General features: G+C 46.2%; 1 protein-coding gene across 4 annotated transcripts in view; it reads left to right on the plus strand.

Annotated features, from left to right (window-relative positions):
* The window catches only part of LOC143293783 (putative sodium-coupled neutral amino acid transporter 11), a 159,195-nt gene that overhangs the window by 79,660 nt on the left and 54,366 nt on the right, over window positions 1-25,169 (plus strand). For all 4 annotated transcript variants that reach the window (XM_076605020.1, XM_076605019.1, XM_076605021.1 and 1 more), the window contains 3 exons: window positions 23,111-23,255; window positions 24,450-24,524; window positions 24,968-25,026. In XM_076605020.1, coding sequence (XP_076461135.1) covers window positions 23,111-23,255; window positions 24,450-24,524; window positions 24,968-25,026 — 279 coding nt within the window. The remainder of the gene's footprint in view (window positions 1-23,110; window positions 23,256-24,449; window positions 24,525-24,967; window positions 25,027-25,169) is intronic.

Genomic DNA, 25,169 nt, shown 5'->3' on the forward strand with positions numbered 1-25,169 from the left:
CTTCCATACCAGTAAACGTGACTTCAATTATCTATATCTTCCATACCTGTGAACGTAACTTCAATTCTCTCTAATCTTCCATACCAGTAAACATGACTTCAATTCTCTACATCTTCCATACCAGTGAATGTGACTTCAATTATCTATATCTTCCATACCTGTGAACGTAACTTCAATTCTCTATATCTTCCATACCAGTGAAGGTAACTTCAATTCTCTCTAATCTTCCATACCAGTAAACATGACTTCAATTCTCTACATCTTCCATACCAGTGAACGTGACTTCAATTCTCTATATCTTCCATACCAGTAAACGTGACTTCAATTCTCTATATCTTCCATACCAGTAAACGTGACTTCAATTCTCTATATCTTCCATACCAGTGAACGTGACTTCAATTCTCTATATCTTCCATACCAGTGAACGTAACTTCAGTTCTCTGTATCTTCCATACCAGTGAACGTAGCTCCGATTCTCTATATCTTCCATACCAGTGAACGTAGCTTCAATTCCCTATATCTTCCATACAAGGAAACATGACTTCAATTCTCTATATCCTCTATACCAGTGAACGTAACTTCAATTCTCTATATCCTCTATACCAGTGAACGTAACTTCAATTCTCTATATCTTCCATACCAGTGAACGTAACTTCAATTCTCTATATCTTCCATACCAGGAAACATGACTTCAATTCTCTATATCTTCCATACCAGTAAACGTAACTTCAATTCTCTATATCTTCCATACCAGTAAACGTGACTTCAATTCTCTATATCTTCCATACCAGTAAACGTGACTTCAATTCCCAATATCTTCCATACCAGTAAACGTGACTTCAATTCTCTATATCTTCCATACCAGTAAACGTGACTTCAATTCTCTATATCTTCCATACCAGTAAACGTAACTTCAATTCTCTCTCATCTTCCATACCAGTGAACGTAACTTCAGACAGGATGCGCCGGTTAGGTGCTGGACATGTGGTCCAGTGTTCACCAGTGATCAGGGTTCGAGGCCCCGTGTCAGCATGGTGTTGTGTTTTGGGGGGAAAGGCGCTTTACTCCGATTTTCCTCTCATCTCCACCACCCGGGTGAGAACTGGGTATCCGACTTAGGTCGGGGAAGGCTGAAAGCGACGAAGGAAGGACAAAGTGCCCAGTGCCGAGTCGAAGGCGGAGCTTAATATGAATTCTCTGATCCAACTGCCGTAAAAGACGATGGTGCCTTTACGCTTTAGTCTGTATCTTTCACTTCAGATAGCTTTGAAGTGGACGTGGTATTGATTCGGGTGTTATTCTTTTTTGACGTGTTGACTGTGTGGAGATAAACTTTCTGTAAATGGTTTCTTTTCTTTTATGATATTCTTGTGTGGGTTTTTTTTTTCTTGGGGGGGGGGGGGGGGGGGGAGTCTTCCCCACTCCCTTACACCCTTTCCCAGGCTCTCCCACCCTCCCTCCTCCACAACCATCTTCCCACACCCCCACGTCCCCACAATAAAGAAACATCTAAAACTCTGCCTGTCACGTTTTCTCTGGGGCCATATTGTGCAAATAGCCCACAGAAAGTCTTATCACACTGACAGCGCTTGATTCTGAAACGAAAACAAAAACAAACAACAACAAAAGTAATAATAATAAAATTAAAAATGGTTGCCCTTCCTTCCTGAAATATGAATGCTGACACTCCCACAAATAATGAATGATTGATTGCGGTTTTTCCCCGCCGCTCCCACACATTATATCATAATCCCATGTCATGTCGCAGTAGCCACATAAAGTGTGAGATGCATTCACATTATGTCGTAAATGTTGGCTGTGAAAATCCCGCGACAACATGATAATGTTTTTTTTCTTCTGTGTGTCAGTAACTGCTGATTGTAGAAACTGATGGTCAAAGATGATGCTATAATTATGCTATAATTTACAGCTGGATTATTACAAAGCTGTACAAAGAAAATGTGTGGGTGGGTGTGAAATTGTTTGTATGCTTTGCTTTTGGTTTCCATTATTTCCTTACCCGATGAACACGCCCACTTTTCTCTCACTTTTTCTCTCTCTCTCTCTGTCTCTGTCTCTCTCTGTCTCTGTCTGTCTGTCTGTCTCTCTCTTTGTTTTCGAGGATGAAAGCAGGCCATTGTGCACACACACACACATACGTGTGTGTGTGTGTGTGTGTGTGTGTGTGTGTGTGTGTGGAGTGGAGTTATCTGAGGAAGGGCACCTTTGACCGTAATGACACTCAAACATATCAATACTTTCTCAAGCGAGCAGATTATTGGCTGTGTAAGATGTCTGAAGAAACCATGAAGGCCATTGAACTCATTGGTTAGAGAAAATCTGAGCTGTGTGTGTGTGTGTGTGTGTGTGTGTGTGTGTGTGTGCGTGCGTGCGTGCGTGCGTGAGTGCGTGCGTGTGTGTGCACGTGCGCGCGTGACTGAAGCCTGACTGAATGATCACACGAAAAACGAATGATGAACGCGTTCAGCCAGTTACCTGTGAGTCAGCTCTACCCAGGTAGGCAGCCTGCTGTGCAAATGACTCCGTGTTTGTAAAGCGCTCAGAGATTGGTCTTCGACTGAGGACAGGTGTTATATAATTACCCGTATCAACCAGTCAGAATATCGTGCCTACAGTGGACCTTGACTTTTATTTATTTATTTTATTATTATTATTATTATTAATTTTTTTTTTTTTTTTTAATTATTATAAAAAATATTTGGTTATTTTATTTTATTTTATTTATTATTATTTTTTTGTGCGCTTAGAGTAGACTTCATCAAGCTTTTGCGCCTATAAATAGTAGTATTATTATCAGTAGTAGTAATTTTATGTATCTATTATTTTTTATTTCATGAATTTTTTTGTTATTTAATGTTTTGGGGTTATTTAACACACACGCACACACACACAAACACACCCACACAGACACACACACACACACAGAAACACACACACACGCACACACACAGATACACACACACACACACACACACACACACACACACACACACAGAGCAGATGTCCGACCCACGCATGAACCCAGCGTGCAGGTCACGTCTTGAGGTCAACGCCCCATTGATCTTGGAATAATACCTATTGTAGTTAGACTCCCTATGAGGGGTGGGGCGTGGGAGTAGGGGTTGGAAACTGACTGTTTTGACCCATGGTCCCTGGAGACCTTCCAGAGTTTCCCTGTCGTTTGCTGATGCCGCCAGAGTGGTGACAAAAGGAAATCACAAGGTCAGTGCCCTTTCTCCTGCCTGTGCCCAGAATGTAGGATAGTCTTGTCTTGTCCGACTATAACCATCCATGCAGCAGAGGTGGTAACTGTTGTCCCGAGTATCTGGGCTAGGATTTGATTATTGTGGAGAGTGTCTTGCCCAAGTTACATCGCCACTCTCTCGGCCAAGAGGGTTTTAAGGACAGTCGGCGTTGAGGATGGTTCCCAAAGGCCAACTAGCCCCCAAGGCTGCATCACAAGGAACCAGTGCAATCTTGCCTCCAGTTGTATGGAACGAACTGTTCTTCTCAGTCCTTCACGTGGATTCCCCCACCCCCACCCCCGCCCCTCCCCACTCCTTCCGCTAGGCCTTAAGTGGTGGTGTGGACGCTAGTTCTGCTGAAGAGACCATAAACCGAGGTCCCGTGTGTGCAGTAAGTATGCAGTTTGCACCTACCGCACGTTAAAGAACCTACTGCATTCAAAAGGGTTGTCCCTGGCATCGAAAGAGTTGTCCCAGGCAAAATTTCTGCAGAAAAAAATGTTTGATAGTAAAATAAATACACTTGCAGACAGAAGAACAAAATATGGGTGGCGCATCACTGGTGTCTCTCGAAGAGGAGCTGCCCCTATTTCGCACAGAGAAATCTGTTGTGACAAGAAGTAATAAATACAATACAATGCATACAATAAATACAATAAATACAAGACAATAAATACAAGACAATACAATGCAGTTTTGGCATGCGGATGGGGACATTCAAAATGACAGCAATCAAGCAGTCATTCCACACCAAAAAAAAATCACAGTAAATTATGGGCGGCTCGGCTCGCCTCCAAGGAAATCACAACAACGATAGCTGACAGCCGCCATTATCCGCCATTAGCAGACAGCCAGGGACCAGGAAAGCTGTCAGACTGTCAGGGAAGAGATACGGACATGGATACGGACAGTCTATTTATTCAGTAAAGACCGTGGCCCCTCGCGAAAGGAGAAGTGTGAAGAAACAATCCTAAACAACAGTCATACTTAGGAAAATGCAGATCAGTAATTGAAAAAAATAAAATAGATAAAAATGTAACATTATATTACGCAAAACTGATGATAATTAACGAGTTGATGCACTGTCAGTTTTCAGTGTTTTATTATACAGGTAAACAGCGAATTGTTGTACTATTGATTCCTTTCTTGACGACATTGGTTTGGAAAATGGAAACAGTTTGGTGTCTATGATAATTTTTTTAGTAGAACTGATGCAGCTTGTGACAGAATCGGACAGACGTTGTTGGACTTGTGATCAGTGTTCACCAGTGATCAGGGTTCGAGGACCCGTTTCGGCATGGTGCTGTGTCCTTGGGGGAAGGCGCTTTACTACGATTTTTCCTCACTCCGCGCGACTGAGAACGGGTACCTGGCTTGGAGTTACAGAAGGTCAAGACGGCGCAAGGAGAAGATTATGTCGAGCCCTGGAGCCAGTTGCATTGCTCGGACGGAAGAGCCTAGTATGGTCGTAACCCGCTACTAACTGCGTGTAGTATGGAACTGACCAATAGCGTGGTTCCGTCAACGTAGGGCATTTAGTCAGGTGTAACTGTCAATAAGTTAGACCCAAGCGATGAAACTGGCTCACACAGTGGATGTGAATTTAGGAGGGAGTTGGCAGAGGGTCTGGGTGTGGGTTCGAATCCCGCTCTCGCCCTTTCTCCCAAGTCTGACTGGAAAATCGCTGAGTGTCTAGTCAATCGGATGAGACGATAAACCGAGGTCCCGTGTTGTAGCACGCGTTTGGCACACTGAAAGAGAACCCATGGCAACGAGAGTGTTGTCCTCTGGCAAAATTCTGTCGAAGAAATCCACTCTGATAGGTACATGTAAATATCTGCATGCAGTCGAGGCCTGACTAAGCGCGTTGGGTTATGCTGCTGGTCAGGGCATCTGACTAGCAGATGTTGGTGCAGCGTGTATGGATTTGTCCGAATGCAGTGACGCCTCCATGAGAAACTGAGGCTGAAAACTGACGTGAGTTCACTGCCCCTCACTCCGGCTTTTCCTGACTCCACCCAGGTGTGGACGGAAGAGAACTGGGCTCACCAAGTGCAGTTGTCAGTCACGGGTTTTACAATATTAGTGTTGATGTTTTACATGTTTGTAATTCATAATGATTTTATAGAAGCATTTCTTGTTCTGATATTGTGTTTCTTTATATTCATGCTATTTTACAAAGTGTGTGTGTGTGTGTGTGTGTGTGTGTGTGTGTGTGTGTGTGTGTGTGTGTGTGTGTGTGTGTCTATGTGTGTGTGTGTGTGTGTGTGTGCGTGCGTGCGTGTGTGTGTGTGTGTGTGCGTGTGTGTGTTTCTGTCTGTCTGCCTGTCTTTGTGTGTGTGTGTGTGTGTTTTGGAGGGTAAGGGAACTTGGGTGTGTGTGGGGGGAGGGAGGGGGGGGATGTGCGGGCTGTATTGTGTTACTTGCTTGTGTGTATTTAGCTCTATGCATTGCTGTTTTATCTTTTGTGGAGCATTTACCATGTTGCGAGTGTGCTGGACTTGGCTGTTGGCTGAGATATTGTGAAGTGTGAGTGACGAGCCTGTGGATGCACAATTTAATTTCCAAATGGATGAATAAAGTTGTATTGTATTGTATTGTATGCCGAACTCTAGACGCAGTGGATATGCAGTCACTGCCCTGATGGCCGTGGGACCTTTCACCTTTTCTTTAACTGATGTCTTTGATCATTCAGTGCAGGGCAACGTAACACCAAGTGACGTTAATTTTCCTGCCATTAGCAGACAGCCAGAGAAAGGCTGTCAGGCTGTGGGGGTGGGGGGGGGGGGGGGGGGGGAGGAAAAGGGGGGGGGGGGGGCAGGCAGCCATGTCACGTCCTTCCTCTGGATCCTTCCTCTCTGTGTCTCTGCTGCCAGAACACAACGGTGTAACAGCCTCAAAATACCCACCCCCCTGCTGGTTTTGAACCCCGGGGGGTCATTTTAAGCTAGCTTCGAACTGACCTCCAGTATCATTTCGTGGCTAGTCGAAATCGACACCCCTTGTTAAAAATTACCCCCCACTTTGTACGGGTTTGATGAAACTAATGAAAAGGGAAGGGGGCGGAGTGGGGAGGGGGGGGGGGGGGGGGGGGTTCTGGGCTGGCCTTTTCTGACTCGCCACCCCATGCCATTTAACTTAATGGTGGGGTGATGGCCTAGAGGTAACGCGTCCGCCTAGGAAGCGAGAGAATCTGAGCGTACTGGTTCGAATCACGGCTCAGCCGCCGATAATTTCTCCCCCTCCGCTAGACCTTGAGTGGTGGTCTGGACGCTATTCATTCGGATGAGACGATAAACCGAGGTCCCGTGTGCAGCGTGCACTTAGCGCACGTAAAAGAACCCACGGCAACAAAAGGGTTGTTCCTGGCAAAATTCTGTAGAAAAATCCACTTCGATAGGAAAAACAAATAAAACTGCAGGCAGGAAAAAATCCCCTCCCCCTCCCCCCAAAAAAGAGGTGGCTCTGTAGTATAACGACGCGCTGTCCCTGGGGAGAGCAGCCCGAATTTCACACAGAGATACCTTTTGTGATTAAAAGAAACACAAATACAAATAATGTCCCCACGCTTTTTCGCATTTTAGAGAAATCGTTCAATGGAGAGGACCAAGCTTTCTCGTTAAGTGAGCTAGTCAGCTCTGACTAGTTCAACTGTACTATCGGGCTAGTCAGCATAGACGTCAGGGTTAATAATCTTGTCACGCCAGATTTTACCCCAGAGGAAAAAAATAACCAACGGGGGGGTATGATACACCGACTGTCTTGCTCTGCAGAGCGCGATCTACTTGGATCAATAAGTGGTACTGTTGTTTCCAGACTGACAGTTCTGTGTGTGTGTGTGCGTGTGCGTGTGTGTGTGTGTGCGTGTATGTGTCTGTGTAATGTGTGTGTGTGTGTGTATCTGTGTGTATGTGTGTGTGTGTGTATGTGTCTCAGTGTGTGTGTGTGTGTGTGTGTGTGCGAGTGTCTGTTTCTGTCTGCTTGCCTGTCTTTGTGTGTCTGTGTGGATGTCTGTGTAGGTGTCTGTCTGTGTTTGTGTGTGTTTGAGAGAGAGATAGAGAGAGAGTGAGTGTGTGTCTGTGTGTGCGTTCCATTATGTGTGTGTATATGTATGTGTGTGTTTGTGTGTGTGTCTGTGTAGGTGTCTGTGTGCCATTATGTGTGTGTGTGTATATGTGTGTGTCTGTGTGTGTCTGTGTCTGTGTGTCTGTGTAGGTGTCTGTGTAGATGTCTGTCTCTGTGTGTGTTTTAGAGAGAGTGTGTGTATCATTATGTGTGTATGTATGTATGTGTGAGGTCTGTGTGCGTCTGTGTCTGTGTCTCTGTGTGTGTCTGTGAGAGAGAGAGAGAGAGAGTGTGTGTGTGTGTGTTTGTATGTGTGTCATTATGAATGTGTTTCGAGTGTGTGTGTGTCTGTATCTGTGTCTGTGTGTGCGTGCATGCGTTTGTGTGTTTATTGTGTGAAGGGAATGGGGGCAGGGGTGGGTGGGGAATAGAAACCAGGCCAGGAAAGTGGCATGCCAGCAGCGTGTCCTGTCATATCCCCATTGCCCGTGAGGACAGGAGAACAGGAATGAGAGGGGGGGTCGGGGTGGGCGTGGGAGGTGGGGGGCAGGGGAGGAGGGACACTACATTAGACAATAGAGGATTTGATCGTTGGGGGGTGAAAAGCTAGGGGGTGGGTGAGGCGCAGCGGAGAGAGGGAAGGAGGAAATGTGTGTGTGTGGTTATAAATAGTTAGGCACCACACCACACACGTTTCGCCTACGTCTCGTTTCACCTACGTCTCGTTTTGCCTACGTCTCGTTTCGCCTACGTCTCGTTTTGCCTACGTCTCCTTTGACATACGTCTTGTTTCACTTACGTCTCGTTTCCCCGACGTGTCGTTTCCACTACGTCTCGTTTTGCCTACGTCTCGTTTTGCCTACGTCTCGTTTTGCCTACGTCTCGTTTTGCCTACGCTTTGTTCTAAAAAAAACCCCAACAAAACCGTCCCTTCTTTTACCGTCATGTTGTCACCATGGTCGTTTTACCAACAACACACACATGTTCTTTTCGCCAAGGCACCCCTTGTTGGTTTTGCCAGCGTTGCTGTGTGCATGGCCTTGTGCGGGATGTATTGTGTTGTGTTATAGTGTAAACCCTGTGCAGGGCGGGGAATGGGTACAAAACAAGCACACCAATGCTTCTCTGTTATCCTCGAAATAAAGAATTTCGTCTTGTCTTGTCTTGCCTTGTCGTTTTTACGTCTTGTCTTGTCTTGTCATTTCGCGTCATGCATTGTCTTGTCGTGCCATGTCTTGTCATATCATGTATTGTCTTGTCATGTCGTGTATTGTCTTGTCTTGTCATTGTTACGTCTTGTCCTGTCATTTCGTGTCATGCATTGTCTTGCCATGTCTTGTCATATGTATTGTCATGCATTGTCTTGTCATGTATTGTCATGCATTGTCTTGCCATGTCTTGTCATATCATGTATTGTCATACCTTGTCTTGTCATTGTTACGTCTTGTCATTTCGTGTCATGCATTGTCTTGTCGTGCCATGTGTTGTCACATCATGTCTTGTCATGTCTTGTCATGCACTGTCATGCATTGTTACGTCTTGTCTTGTCATTTCGTGTCATGCATTGTCTTGTGCCATGTCTTGTCACATAATGTACTGTCATGTCTTGTATCATGTATTGTCATGTCTTGTCATGCATTGTCTTGTCTTCTCTCGTCACTGTGACTGGCACTTGGGTCAAGGTACTGGATGAATAGATCCAGAACATTAGTCAAACAGCATCTGTTAGTCTGACCTCACAGCCTGTCTGTGGAGGGAATAGCCATGGCGGAGTGGTGGCTTAGTTGTGAAGCGTCCGCGTAGGAAGCGAGAGAATCTGAGGAGACAGGATCAAAATATGTTGATTCTTTCTGGTTTTTTTATATATCTAAGATTATATTACGTGTTGTGTGTGCAGTGTGGACGCATGAAAAGATGTGTGCACCGCTTCTGCATTCGTGTCTTCCGTCGTACATTTACTGTATATGTTCTTACAATCATGTTTCCATGTTGAGAACTTTATGTTGTGATACCGCCCCTTGGCTAAATGTCTTTTAAGTTTGAGATCATTCAGTTATATCTTGTGTTATGTCGTGCTGTGCTGTGTTGTGCTGTGTTGTGCCAGTTATATATTGTGTTATGTCGTGTTGTGCTGTGTTGTGCTGTGCTGTATTGTGCTATGTTGTGTTGTGTTGTGCCAGTTATATCTTATGTTATGTCGTGCTGTACTGTGCTGTATTGTGCTATGTTGTGTTGTGTTGTGCCAGTTATATCCTATGTTATGTCGTGCTGTACTGTGCTGTGTTGTGCTGTGTTGTGTTGTGTTGTGCCAGTTATATCCTATGTTATGTCGTGCTGTACTGTGCTGTATTGTGCTGTGTTGTGTTGTGTTGTGCCAGTTATATCCTATGTTATGTCGTGCTGTACTGTGCTGTGTTGTGTTGTGTTGTGCCAGTTATATGTTATGTTATGTCGTGCTGTGTTGTGTTGTATTGTGCTATGTTGTGTTGTGTTGTGCCAGTTATATGTTATGTCGTGCTGTGCTGTGTTGTGTTGTGCTATGTTGTGTTGTGTTGTGCCAGTTATATCTTATGTTATGTCGTGCTGTGCTGTATTGTGCTATGTTGTGCTGTGTTGTGTTGTCTTGTCTTGTCTTTAACTTGCTTGTCGTTTACCGAGGAGGAAGGTGGCAGAATGGTTAAGACGCTCAGCTGCCAATACACAGAGTCCGTGAGGGTGTGGGTTCGAATCCCGCTCTCGCCCTTTCTCCTAAGTTTGACTGGAAAATCAAACTGAGCGTCTAGTCTTTCGGATGAGACGATAAACCGAGGTCCCGTGTGCAGCACGCACTTGGCGCACTGAAAAAGAACCCATGGCAACGAGAGTGTTGTCCTCTGGCGAAATTACGTAAAATGAAATCCCCTTTCATAGGTACACAAATATGTAAGCATGCACTCAAGGCCTGACTAAGCGCGTTGGGTTATGCTGCTGGTCAGGCATCTGCTCAACAGATGTGGTGTAGCGTGTATGGATTTGTCCGAACGCAGTGACGCCTCCTTGAGAAAGTGAAACTGAAACTTACCGATGCAAAATGTGCCTGTCAAATGGAACATTCATGCGGCCAATGTTTGGTACAGTGTTTGTTTGAAAGGCGTGGTGAGACGGGATTGACAGCGACAAAAAAAAAAGTTTTAACCCAAATAATTTTGAGGTTTGTCTGTAAAATGCAAGTACGGGAAACGCAAGTGAAAGTAAACAATAGCAAAAAGAAAACGCTGACTGACAAAAATTACACGCAAATGCTTGTATTGTTCGTATGTTAAAAATGCACATGTGCGTGCGATGAAGTTTTGCATGGATACACATGCACGTATGCACAGATATACGTCCACACATACGCGTTCGCGCGCGCGCGCACGCACACACACACACACACACACACACACACACACACACACACACACACACACACTCTCTCTCTCTCTCTTCCTACACAAATAGCCCTTTGTACATAAATATTTACCATACACGCTCGGAATCTCTCTCAGTCTCCGTTCCTATCTCTGTCTCTTTGCCTCTCTCTCTCTCTCTCTCTCTCTCTCTCATATTCGGGTCTCCAAAGACTATCAAGTATCGGAACATTCCATCTTCTTGCGTGCCTCGATATCATTGTTTCCATCAGAACCCCCAACATGATTGACGGCAACGGACACAAAAAATGCCTGGCAACCAGTATCGGGAATATTTCAGCCTCACGCTGCTTTCTCCTCTGTTTGGATAGCCCGAGGAGCTGGGAATACAAAATGATTTTCTGGCGGGCAGTCCAAACAGAGGTTAACTGACGTGTTCAAACAAGAATGGACAGCAGGCCCTAGTAGCAGACAGAGAGATATATATCAAGTACAGACATCACAAAAAGTTGAGGACCACAGTATGAAAGTTGCTGTGTTTACATGAAATGTTTGTGGAGAGATATTGAATTTTGCTAGGTGTATTTGGTCAACCGAAATGCAGGGTGTATTTGATGAAGACCCAACACTTTTTTATTTCACAGATTGACATAAGTTTACAGTTGCGCCAATAGCAAAGTGAGAGCTGGTTTATCCATTGCAATGGGAAATCATTTACAGCTTAGTCTTTTGTGAAGGACTATGACTCTTAAACCAGGAAGCAAAATTGCACTGGCTCTTAGTGCCGCAGCCTTGGGGGCTAGTTGGCTTTTGGGAACCATCCCAACGCCAACTGTCCTAAAACCCTCTTGGCCGAGAGAGTGGGGATGTAACTTGGGTAAGACACTCTCCCCTTTTAATAAATTCTAGCCCAGATAGTCGGGACAGCAGTTACCTCCTGTGCTGTTCTGACGGTCATAGTCGAACACGACTGACGATCATACATTTGGTCAACCACTGGCCTTTTATTTAAAATGCTGACGGCTGTTTCAGACACACATGCACCATGAACACCTTGAAGATCGGGTTTTTGAAAACCGATGTTTCTGCCAAAAGTTAGTTATTTAATGGTTTACGAACGAAAGCTATGGTCTTTTTTTGTTTAAAAAAAAAAACAAAAAAAACTGGAAGTGCATGTGCAAGAAAGCACCTACGTGTGATGTTGAGTACACTGGCTGTATACACCTGGTTATGTGTGATGTTGAGTACACTGGCTGTATACACCTGGTTATGTGTGATGTTGAGTACACTGGCTGCATACACCTGGTTATGTGTGATGTTGAGTACACTGGCTGCATACACCTGGTTATGTGTGATGCTGATTACACTGGCTGCATACACCTCTGGTTATGTGTGATGCTGATTACACTGGCTGCATACACCTCTGGTTATGTGTGATGCTGATTACACTGGCTGCATACACCTGGTTATGTGTGATGCTGATTACACTGGCTGCATACACCTCTGGTTATGTGTCATGCTCAGTACACTGGCTGCATACACCTGGTTATGTGTCATGCTCAATACACTGGCTGTATATACCTGGTTATGTGTGATGCTCAGTACACTGGCTGCATACACCTGGTTATGTGTCATGCTCAGTACACTGGCTGTATACACCTGGTTATGTGTGATGCTCAGTACACTGGCTGTATACACCTGGTTATGTGTGAAGCTCAGTACACTGACTGTATATACCTGGTTATGTGTGATGCTGATTACATTGGCTGTATACACCTGGTTATGTGTGATGCTCAGTACACTGACTGTATAAACTGCCGTTTCAGTTGCAGGAATTTCAACCCCATTTCACCATTCTCCCAAGAAGACAGCTGTAATAGTTTCGAAGCGATCCTGAATTTTCCGTGAACCCTGTATATTGAACGTTTTGCACTAATTTAGGAACCGTTGTCTGCGTGATGCCGATGTGTATTTGTTCAGACAGCAGTTTTGCTGGGGGGAACTTTCTAGAGGGAGGGGTGGGGGGCAGTAACTTTCACTGCTCCGTCGCACGCACTGTAATTGTGTACGTCTTGTTAATGTGGAGAAATTCTGTCCAGTCAAACTTTCTGGCGATTGAAATATTAAAGTTGGGTTCTTTTCAGAAGATTTTTAAAAACCCAGAATCTTCCATAAACCATTGACATAACAGCCACAAATCAAATGCCATACAGACAATTAACAGTGACCAGAATGAAACACCAAAGCTGTGTTGTAAAATCACTTACCTACATCATTGCAAACGCGAGTGATGACCACAAAATACACAGGCATATGTCCCATTTTGACAGAGGTGCGTGTGTGTGTGTGTGTGTGTGTGTGTGTGTGAGGTGTGCGTGTGTCTGTTAGTGTGTGTGTGTGTGTGAGGTGTGCGTGTCTGTTAGAGAGAGAGAGAGAGAGAGTGTGTGTGTGTGTGTGTGTGTGTGTGTGTGGTGCGTATGTCTGTTAGTGTGGTATGTGTATGTGTATTTGTGTGTGTGTATGTGTATCTGTGTGTGTGTGTGTGTGTGTGTGTGTGTTTTGAAATACAGCTTTGCTGGTGACCAGTCCATTACTTTACAGCTCGCGTATCCAGTCATCCAGGGAGCGTGGCATGGAATGGCAAAGCAGCCCCTTTTGCGGCACGTATTGTCGCCCCTGCATCTATTGTCGCCCCTGCATCTATTGTCGCCGTCGACATTATGTGCAGCCCTTACTGCATGTATGGTCGCCCTGTACATATTGTCGCCGGCGACAGTATGTGCAGACACTCACTGTACATATTGTCGCCATTCTGCAATATGTGCCACTACCAAAGTACTGCACAGTCGAAGTGCACTTGGGCCAGTGTTCTTATCATAGTTGTGTGTTGTCGTTGTTTTTCATTTCTATGGGTTTTTTTTGTTGTGTGCGTGTGTTCGTGTGCGCACGCGCGTATGATATTGTTCTGTGCTTGTTTGTGTGAGCGTATGTGTGCGCGTGTATTTCGTGTGTATGTGTGTGTGTGTTTGGGAGTACATTCGTGTTTATGTAAAAGGGGTAAATGGTGGGAGAGGAAGGGGGTGTATTTGGCGTGTGTGTGTGTGTCAAGTCAAGTCAAGTCAAGATTTTATTTCATGATGGTAAATTGAATAAGCAACAATTGCTTTTTTACATCAAGCCATCAATGAAAATAATAATAATTAAAGAGAAGGGGAAAAAATTGAAGAAAAAATTTAGGGGAGAGAGAGAGAGAGAGAGAGAGAGAGAGAGAGAAGCAGAAGAAGAGCAACAACAACAACAAAATGCATATATATATATATATATATATATATATATATATATATATATATATATATATATATATACAAGAATACTGTGATAAAGAAATACAAAATTGCATTTCCATTTCACACACACGCACGCACACACACACACACACACACACACACACACACACACACACACACACACACACACACACACACACACCACTGAATACACACACTGTGTGTGTGTGTGTGTGTGTGTGTGTGTGTGAGTGCGTGCATGTTTGCGTGTTTGTGCGTGCGAATGTGTGTGTGTGTGTGTGTTATCTTCGAGGGCACAACTTTTCAATCACGCTACGCTACTACTTTCTCATTTCTTGTGGTCTTTTTTCATGTCATTTCTTTTTGACATTTTCCTGTTTGAGGGTTGGATGATAAAAAGCAATTACTTGCATATTCTATTTCCGTTAGAAATAAAATGCATCTTCATCTCTCTCTCTCTCTCTCAACACAAAATCCTTTATCACAGTGATCATGATAATACTACCATCATTTCTACATTGAAGTTTTTTACTCTAAGTATCTGGCGACAATATATGCAGTAAGGGTCTGCGCGCATTGTTGCCGGCGACAATATGTGCAGGGTGACAATGTTATATAAGCAGTGAGGTTTGTACGTATTGTCACCGGCGACAGTACATGCAGGGGCGACAGTGCGTGCCGCAGCACCCCCTTCACGTCCTAGACTGTTCGATTTCCTGCCAGTTAGGAAGATGGGTTAGGGTGAGAGAGGCCACGTAAAACACTGAAGCTGTTATCTATGTCATAACTGCACAAACTATATTGCCTTTGTACGTGGCCTCCAAAGTCCGTGCTCAGCAGACTGTCGGGGCGATACTGTCCCGTAAATCGTTCTGCGCTCATGTGGTTCACTTTCCTTTCGTTACTGATGGTTCGTTGTCTCCGTTCTACTACAAGCCTCTTTCTTTTCTTTTCGTTTTTTTTCCCCCCCTAAGCGCGTTGGTTATGCTGCTAGTCAGGTATCTGCCTATCAGATGTGGTGTAGCGTATGGTATGGGGTTGTCCGAACGCAGTGACGCCTACATAGGAAACTGAAACTGAAAGTCCTTTTCTTTTCCCGTTTGTCAGCTGTGTTCTTACTTTTCGTTTGTTTACAGTTCTTGCCGCAAATCCATTGTGTTTTTTTTTCTTGACTCATCATCTCCATTGGCTCCTTGTTTCACACGGAATAAAGTACAAGATCAGCGCTCTGTTAAAAATGTATTCACAAATCTCAGGGCCTGACTTAGTGCGTTGGGTTACGCTGCTGGTCAGGCATCTGCTTGGCAGATGTGGTGTAGCGTATATGGATTTGACCGAACGCAGTGACGCCTCCTTGAGCTACTGATACTGATACTGAAGCCAACACACACACACACACACACACACACACACACACACACACACACACACACACACACACACACACACACACACACACACACACACACACACGTGGTTCCACCACCACCACCACCCACGACCACCATCCACCCGGTGTTACATAACCCCGGGTCCACTGTCTCTCAGCACATCTCTGACACAAGCGGGTCTGGGATCGATACCCGGGGTTCTGGCACCGTCTGTTTCTCTGGAGAGCCGGAGTCTGCCCGCTGTGCCATGCCAGGCTAGGCTGCAGCTAGCTGCCAGAGCTGACGTCTTTGGGAGAGGTGGAGGGGGAAAGGCTGGCGGTGGTTGGGAGATTGGTTACGTGACGAAATGATGAGAGGGTGGGGCGGGGGAGGTGGGAGGGGTGGCACGAGAGGGTGGGTGGCGGTGTATTTGAGGCGGAATGACCGTTATTGTTGTCTTGTGTCTTGTCCGGAGACTTGCTGAATCGAGGATCTTGTAAGTCTTTGGCAGGGGTTGGGGAGGGGGTGCAGTAGAGCGAGTGCGTTGGTTGGCTGGGGGGGAGGGGGTGGGGGGTTATTTTCATGGTGTGAAACCTCGTATGGCTGGTTCTGTCAAGCTGGTTGTGATCTCTTGTGGCTAAATCCCCACGGCAACCAAAGGGTTATCCGTGGCAAAACTGTGAAGAAATACCCCACTATAATGTTCGTGTGTGTGTGTGTGTGTGTGTGTGTGTGTGTGTGTGTGTGTGTGTGTGTGTGTGTGTGCCGCATGCGCGCGCGTGACTGAATCCTGACAGAATGACAGAGGAAACGAATGATGAGCGCCTAAAGGCAGCCGTCAGTCGGCTTTACCCTGGTAGACAGCCTGTTGTGCATTTGATTCCGTGTCTGTAAAGCGCTCAGAGTTCGGTATCGAAGCCGAAGATAAGCGCAAAGTATGTATCGTTAATGATACTAATGATGATAATGATGGTTACAACAGCAACAACGACGACGACGACGATAATGATGATGATGATATCCCATGGTGAGTTTCAGATAAAATATAATAAAATCGTGCTCAACAGCTCTGTTATGAAACGCATGCTGGGTATGTTCTTGTTTCCATAACCCACCGAACGCTGACATGGATTATAGGAACTTTAACGTGCGTGTTTGATCTTCTGCTTGCGTATACACACGAAGGGGGTGCAGGCACAAGTAGGCCTGCACATAATTATGTTGACCTGGGAGATCGGAAAAAATCTCCACCTTTTTACCCACCAGGCGCCGTTACCGAGATTCGAACCGGGGACCCTCAGACTGAAAGTCCAACGCTTTAACCACTCGGCCCCCCCCCCCCCCCTTTCCATTCCACCTAACTTTGTAGTCGTTCTGACCACCCCCGCATCGTAATGTTGAGAAGTGTCCGTACAGGCTAGCCCAGACATACCCCCTTCCCTTGCTTTCGCAACATTGTAGCGGACATGAACCTCAATTTGACGTGCGCAATAGCCGAGTGGTTAAAACGTCAGACTTTCAATCTGAGGGTCCCGGGTTCGAATCACGGTAATGGCGCCTGGTGGGTAAAGGGTGGAGATTTTCCCGATCTCCCAGGTCAGCATATGTGCAGACCAGCAAGTGCCTGAACCCTCTTCGTGTGAATACGCAAGCAGAAGATCTAATACGAACTTTAAAGATCCTGTAATCTCCCACTATATAAGTATTCATATCATAATCCATGTCAGCGTTCGGTGGGTTATGGAATCAACAACATAACTAGCATGCATACCCCCGAAAACGGAGTATGGCTGCCTGCATGGCGGGGTAAATAAACTAAACGGTCATACACGTAAAATGTTACATGTCTGTCTGAGTGTGCCATCAATTAAGATAAAATACAGGCTATTAAAGAGGGGCTGCCCCTCTTTCACGGTAATGGCGATGATATGATGATACAGATATTTATATAGCGCCTATCCTTGGTCGGAGACCAAGCTCTCAGCGCTTTACAAACACGGAGTTATTGGCACAACAGGCTGCCTGCCTGGGTAGAGCCGACTGACTGCTGCCTTTCATCGCTCATCATTCGTTTCCTGTGTCATTCAATCTGGTGTCAGTTACGGACACACACACACACACTCAAAGACACGTAACATTTGACGTGTATGGCCGTTTTGCTTATTCACCCCGCCATGTAGGCAGCTACACTCCATTTCCCGGGGTGTGCATGCCGGTTATGTTCTTTGTTTCCACAACCCACCGTACGCTGACATGGATTACAGGATCTTTAACGTGCGTACTTAATCTTCTGCGTGTGTGTACACACAAAGGAGGTTCAGGCACTGGCAGGTCTGCACATATGTTGACCTTGGAGATCGGAAAAATCTCCACCCTTCACCCACCAGACACCGTTTACCGATATTCGAAACTGGAACCCTCAGATTGAAAGTGCAACGCTTTAACCACTCGGCCGTTGCGTCCGTCAGTAATGAGGGTGGGGTCAGAAAATGCCAACACAGAATGACCCCCTTCCTCTTTCACCAGCTGAACGAAACCCGCCGAAAGGAGATAATTTCCTGATAGGGGGGAGTCCGTCTTGAGGGGGAGGGGGGGGGGGGGGGGGGGGAGCGGGGAGCATGAAGCGAGAAAGAGCCTTCCAGGGATGCTGAGACCATCCTGCTCATTTGCAGAACTTTTACGCATCCTCTGATTTCACATTGAAAAAAAAATAGTGTGTGTGTGGAGGTGTGTATGTGTGTGTGTGTGGGGGGGGGGTTCATTTGAGGCTATACCCAGAATGACCCCGGGCTAAAAAAGAAACCGAATGGGTTAAAAAAAATTAGGTGCTACACCGGAGCGAGTCTGTGGAAGGCGCCAACCATCAGCTGAGGATGAGGGCTTTCAGGCTTCCAGGCACTTGTCAGAGTGCCGCGTCCCTTCCCAGGGGAAATCACTCTGCACTGTCCACTTCAGCAAGCGTGGGTGATGGGACATGATCGACACACGCACGCCATCTAGCGGGACGGTGGAGAGAGGCGGTTAGCGTCACAGGGATGACGACTGGGACTGTCGTGGATTCAAACCCCCTGACACTGACTGTCAAGTGGAGTGGTGGCCAAGTGGTAACGCGTCCTGTCCAGGAGGAAGCGTGAGAGAATCTGAGGGCGCGGGATCGATTCCCCTGTCACTCTCTCCAGAATTCTCTCACTCCCCCCCCCCCGCCCCCTTACTCCCCCCCCCCCCCATCCCCACCTCCACGCCCCCTACTAAACCTTGAGTGGTTGTGGTGTAAACGGGAGTTAGTCGGTCAATCTTCTCCTCCTTATTCATCTTGTTCTTGTTCTTCTTGTTCTTTTTTTTCTTTTTCATCTTGTTCTTGTTCTATTCCTTCTTGTTATTCTGCTACCTCCTGTTGTTGCTCTTCTTCTTCCTCTTCTTCTTCTTCTTCATCATATCATCATCATCATCTTGTTCATCATCATCTTCTTCTTTTTCTCTTCTTCTTCTTCTTTATCATCATCATCATCTACTCCCCCTCCTCGTGTTGTTTTTGTTGTTGGTGGTGGTTGAGCTGCTGTTGCTGCTGCTCTTATCCTCTTCGTCTTATTCTTCCTCCTCCTCTTCCTCTCCCTCCTCCACTGCAGGTGACTGGATCTCGCAGGCCTGGTTGACCCCGCAATGTATTATGAAAGACAGAAAGAAAGCGTCGAGCACAGCCTGATCACGTGGTCTCCAACATCAACAGACCTCCCATCCACTTCCCATCCATCATAAGAGGAATAATAATAATAATAATAATAATAATAATAATAACGCAGGAACAAATAATCCCGGATTCTGTGATCTTCCATACCCCAGCACTCTTTGTCCCTTCATTTTTTTGGTTTCCCCTCCCATTTCCCCCTGTCTGCGATGAGTTCGTGTCGAAGTGTTGGGTGTCGGCAGATTCGCGGGCAGTCTCACTGGAAAGACATGGTGGCGGTCTCCACTGTGAGGTAGACAGTAAGTCACTGTGGTTTCGTGACGCAGCGATCAGCGTGGTCAGTAAGGGGGTTTAGTAGGTGGTGTCCTGTGTGTGTTCTCTGTCTGGACCAGGAAGCATCCTTTGAAATAAATCTAAAAACCTTCGTTTTCGAGTAGTCTCTACTTAATTAAAGGCACTGCAAATACTAGACGTGTGTGGTGTGTGTATGTGTGTGTGTGTGTGTGTGTGTGTTTGTGTGTGTGTGTGTGTGTATGTGTGTGTGTTAGTGTGTTTGTATGTTTGTGTGTGTGTGTGTGTGTGTGTGTGTCTGTTAGTGTGTTTGTATGTTTGTGTGTGTGTGTGTGTGTGTCTGTTGTGTGTGTGTGTGTGTGTGTGTGTGTGTGTGTGTGTGTGTGTGTGTTGGTCTGTGTCTGTGTCCGTGTCCGTGTGTATATGTCAGTGTGTCTGCTTCTGTGTGTGTGTGTGTGTGTGTCCGTGTGTGTATGTGTCAGTGTGTCTGTGTCTGCGTGTGTGTGTCCGTGTGTCCGTGTGTCTGTTTCTGTGTGTGTGTGTGTGTGTGTATGTGTAGGCCTGTGTCTGTGTCCGTGTGTATATGTCAGTGTGTCTGCATGTGTCTGCTTCTGTGTGTGTGTGTGTATGTGTGTGGGTGTGTGCGTGTGCGTGTGCATGTGCGTGTGCGTGTCATTCTGTGTCTGAATGTGATTCTTCAACAGGCAGGCCTGAAGACGTATTAATAAAGATGTGTTTGTCGCGTGGCACATCCCAGCACGAACCGAAAGTGTTAATCGTCATCCATCATTCAGCACTGTGTTAGCTTTGCGTTCCTTTCCGGAAATTCTTGTGCCTGTTGACTGCTGACTCGTGGCCGTCGCCACAATACATGCATTATTCATTCAGCAAGGCGGGGTTGTTGTTTTTTCCTCTCTCACCCAGACTTGGGTGCAGCGGCACCACACGTCTTTGTCTCCCTTCACTTCCGCTTCCGGTCAGGCCGAGCGTTTTGCGGAGGGGAAAATGATGGCGGGCTATTCTTTTCCTTGTGTTGTGCAAAAACAAGGGGGTGAGGATGGTGGTGGTGGTGGGGGGGGGGGGGGGGTTGTGTGGGTGCATGACGTGGCGGGCGTGTGTGAGGAGAGATGGGGCTGGGCGGGTGTTTAGGGGTGTGTGGGCGAAGGGGTGGGGGTGCGAGGGGTGGGGGGGAGGTTATGATGATGGTGTCGACGATTTTATTCTTATTGCTTGATTGCGAGAGTTGTCTTTCTGTTTTTTCGTTGTTGTTTTGCTTTGTTTTGTTTTTGTTTTGTTGCTTTTTTTCATGATTATGATCATGATCAGCTCGAGTTGAAGGCAGAGAAATCTACCGTGACAGGAAAATGATCCAAAATACAATATGATAACAATAGAAAAGAAAAGAAAAGGCGGCAATACAAGGGCATCCAGGAGTCATGACCTGGGTGCGGCCCGGCCCCCTTAGAGTGTAAGGAGTTAAGGGCCGAAACACTTGACTGAGGGAAGGTGGGGGGGCTTCTTCTCTGAAGACCTTGTACTGTCCAGCTCTCCCTAGAGATTCTAACACTGTGTAACATAACACGATTTCTACGCTACTCTGCTGTGGTCTGCTTTACCCCCCATTGTTCTTGACTCCTCTCTGGTCTAGTATTGTCGGCTCCACTCCGCTGTTGTCTGTATCGCTCCATTTTAACCCCCTCCCCCCCACTCTACTCCACTCTACACCCATCCACACCACTCTGTTCTACTCGACTCGGCTGTTATCTACTGTACTGTACCTTAGTCTAGCCTGTCCAGACTAGTCGACACACTCCATGCCACTCCACTTCACCTCACTCCACACTAGTCTGCTCGACTCGGCACTTTTCCACTCTACTCTACTCCACTGTAACTTAGTCTAGTGTAGTATAGTCTGCTCCACTCCATTCCACTCCACCCATCTTCATTCTACTCTGCTGTACTCACTACGCTACGCTACACTACACTCTCGCCATTTCACCGTGTTTCCACTTTAACCCTTTCACTGCCAAGCTCGCATTTATGCACAGGCGTGGAAGAGGTCCCATGTCACTGAAAGGTGACCATTCACTGGTCTGTTATCCATGAACCTGCTGCTCTTGATGTTCGGTGGTAGGATAGGCCATATTTTCTATACATCGCAGAGGAAATCCCCAGCTATTCTTAGCCACTGTCTTTTTTGTGTTTATCCCACAAGGGAATTTTGTACTCTAAATTGATTGGCGGTTAAAGGGTTAATTCACTCCACTCCATTCTACTCGACTCGGCTTTTCTCCTCTCTACCCCACTTCACTGTAACTTAGTTTGGTCTAGTCTGGTCTAGTCCACTCTAGTCGACACCACTCCGCTCCGTTTATTCATTTATTTGATGACATTTTTTTGCCCCTCAAGGCCGAAGCGCTTTGAGTTATGATGCTGGTCCAGGCATCGATGTGCTTGGCTTAGCAGATGTGGTGCAGGGTATGCTATGGCTTTGCCCGAACGTGTATTGCCTCCTTGAGTAACTGAACTGAACTGAAGTCTCTGTGCTTGATATTGTTTACAGTACTGCCACTGTCATTCGGATGAGACGATAAACCGAGGTCCCGTGTGCAGCATGCACTTAGCGCACGTAAAAGAACCCACGACCTCAAAAGGGTTGTTCCTGGCAAAATTCTGTAGAAAAATCCACGTCAATAGGAAAAACAAATAAAACCGCACGCAGGGGAAAAAAAAATGGGTGGCGCTGTAGTATAGCGACGCGCTCTCCCTGGGGAGAGCAGCCCGAATTTCACACAGAGATAAAAAGAAATACAAAATACTGTGTTATGTGTTCGCTGTGTGCATGTGCTCCCTTCCGAGAACACACGCCGTAAGTCTCGTCTTGTTGCTGCTCCATGTGTTTGCAATGTCTTTACTTGCTTTTGAGAACAGAATCATGTTTTGAAACCCCCTTCAGTGCCAAGGGGGAAAACAGGAGAAAGTGGTGTTTCTTCTTCTTCGTCTTCTTCTGTGTTCGTTTGCTGCAACTCCCACGTTCAGTCGTATGTACACGAGTGGATTTTTTACGTGTACAACCGTTTTTAACCCCTCCCCCTTCAAACTCCCATGTAGACAGCCATACTCCGTTTTCGGGGGTGTGCATGCTGGGTATGTTATTGTTTCCATAACCCACCAAGCACTGACATGGATTACAGGATCTTTAACGTGCGCATTCGATCTTCTGTTTGCGTATACACACGAAGGGGGTTCAGGCACAAGCAGATCTCCACACATGTTGACTTTGGAGATAGGAAAATTCTCCACCCTCTACCCACCAGGCGCCGTCACCAAGATTTGAACCCGGGACCCTCAGATTGAAAGTCCAATGCTTAAACAACTCGGCTATTGCGCCCGTATGTCATGAAACCGTATCCGAAACAATTAGCCGGAAACTGAGGATAAAGGTCTGGAGATATACCACTCTAGCTAGATAAACTGTGAGAATGTTCAGCCTTCCTTATTTATTTCCCTTTTTTCTGATGACGTCACCAGTGAGGTCATTATGCACGTACGTGATACGTTCTACGGCACTCAAGGGGCTTTAAACCAACTCTAGATAAACTGTGAGGATTTTCAGCCTCCCAGAGTCATTTCCCTTGGGGTCACTCGGCACGAACGTGATACGTTCTACGGCACTCAAGGGGCTTTATAAACCAACACACACACACTCTCTCTCTCTCTCTTTCTGTGCTTGCAGACAACGTCTGACTTCTCGGAGACGAGCAGTGTGAGCGACATGCGGCAGCTGGTGGAGGAGAAGGGCGGGGACGGCAAGCAGAGGACCTCCATACCCATGACCTCCTTCAACTTCATCAACTCCATCATCGGGTCCGGCATCATTGGTCAGTCTGTTTTGCCTGTCTGTGTAGGGTGTGGGGATATGGAGGGTGTTGGGGGGAGGGGGGGAGGCTGAGGGTGTGTGTGTGTGGGGGGGGGGGGGTCGGGGGGGGGGGGGGGGGGGGGGGGGGGGGGGGGGGGTTGTGTGTGTGTGTGTGTGTTAGTCTCTCTGTCTGTCCATATGCATGTGTGTATGCATGTATCTGTGTGTGTGTGTGTGTGTGCGTGTGTGAATGTGTGTGTGTGTGTGTGTGTGTGTGTGAATTTCTCTGGCTGTCAAAGTTTTCATAATCAAACTACCAATGAAATCAGGATCATCGTCGTCATCATCATCATCAGTATTAGTAATAGTAGTAGTAGCAATTGTTGTTGTTGTTGTCGTCATCGTAGTAGTAGTAGTAGTAGAAGTTGTAGCAGTAGTAGCAACCAAACTACCAACCACAGTTGTTCTATTTTTGCTGTGCTTATTGATATTCTAATTCTCAAACTGATTATCAAAACTACAAAAACTTAAGTGTGCTATTGACTTTTGTTTTTCTGTTTATTAGCTCATTAGTTGGTTGGTTGGTTGGTGATTTAGTTGGTTGCTTGGTGTGATATACTGTACCGTGTCAAACGTTTGCAAACCAGGCCTGTCTGTTGGGTGCTCATGTTGACCGAAGTTTCGCGGCAACTCAGTGATAAGACGTCTCGCTAATAGTCCGCCATCTGCTTATTGTCAGTTAGTTAGGTAGGTAGGTAGGTAAGTAGGCAGGTATGTCGTAGGTAGGTAGGAAGTCAGGAAGTCAGGTTGGTTGGGGTTTTTTTATAAACATTTTTTATTCCAAGAAAGGGAGGGAAAAAAACAACAAAGAATGTGGATAAACCGACTGAAAGTCAGAAACAGCCAGGCAGCTGGATTATACACTGGCTGGTTTATCATCATGGAGTGTTGTTCATTTCTTTAAGATCTTTTCAAGCTGTTGAGGAATACAAACTGTCAAGTATCTCATTTATTACGAATATCAAACAGTTAGCTGGTTGGTTGGTTGGCTGGCTGGCTGGCTGGTTAGTTAGTTGATTGGTTGGTTAGTTGGTTGGTTGGTTGGTTAGTTGGTTGGTTGGTTGGTTAGTTGGTTGGTTGGTTGGCTTGCTGGCTAGCTGGTTACCTAATTTGTTTGTTTTCACTGACCGTGGGTGTGTGCGCGTGTGTGTTGCAGGTATCCCATACGCGCTGAAGCAGGCGGGGTTTGGACTGGGCATTCTGATGGTCATCTCTGTGGCTCTCATCACTGGTCAGTGCAGTGCAGTGTGCTTTTTTTCTCTGCCTCTCCCGCTGTCCCCCGTCTGTCTGTCTGTTTGTCTGTCTGTCTGTCTCTGTGTGTGAGTGTGTGTGTGTGTGTGTCTGTGTGTGTGTGTGTGTGTGTGCCTGTGTCTGTGCCTGTATCACTGTCAGCGCATGTAGTTCTCAAATACATAATCGGACAGTCACATACGCATGCATACATACATACACACACGGATGCACGCACATACACACACACACACACACACACACTCCCTCTCTATCTCTCTCTCTCTCTCTCTCTCCCTCTCTCTCTCTCTCTCTCTCTCTCTCTCTGCAGGATGCATCCAAATACAGCGATTGCTTTTTATTATTCAGCTTAACTGGGATCGCGCTAGTGGTGTGTATCTCTGATGTGTGTGTGTGTGCGTGTGTTTTCGTGTGTGTGTGCAGACTACTCCATCCTGATGTTGGTGGAGGGGGGCCATTTGTCCAACACGGATTCCTATCAGGTGAGGAGACTGTGCGTTTTGTCTCTTTGTGTGTGCGTGTGTGTGTGTTAGTGTGTGTGTGTGTGTGTGTGTGCGTGTGTTGTGTGTGTGTGTTTTGTGTGTGTTGTGTCTGTGTGTGTGTGTGTTTTGTGTGTGTGTGTGTT

Source organism: Babylonia areolata, chromosome 19, assembly GCF_041734735.1.
Source record: "Babylonia areolata isolate BAREFJ2019XMU chromosome 19, ASM4173473v1, whole genome shotgun sequence".
NCBI lineage: Eukaryota > Metazoa > Mollusca > Gastropoda > Neogastropoda > Buccinidae > Babylonia > Babylonia areolata.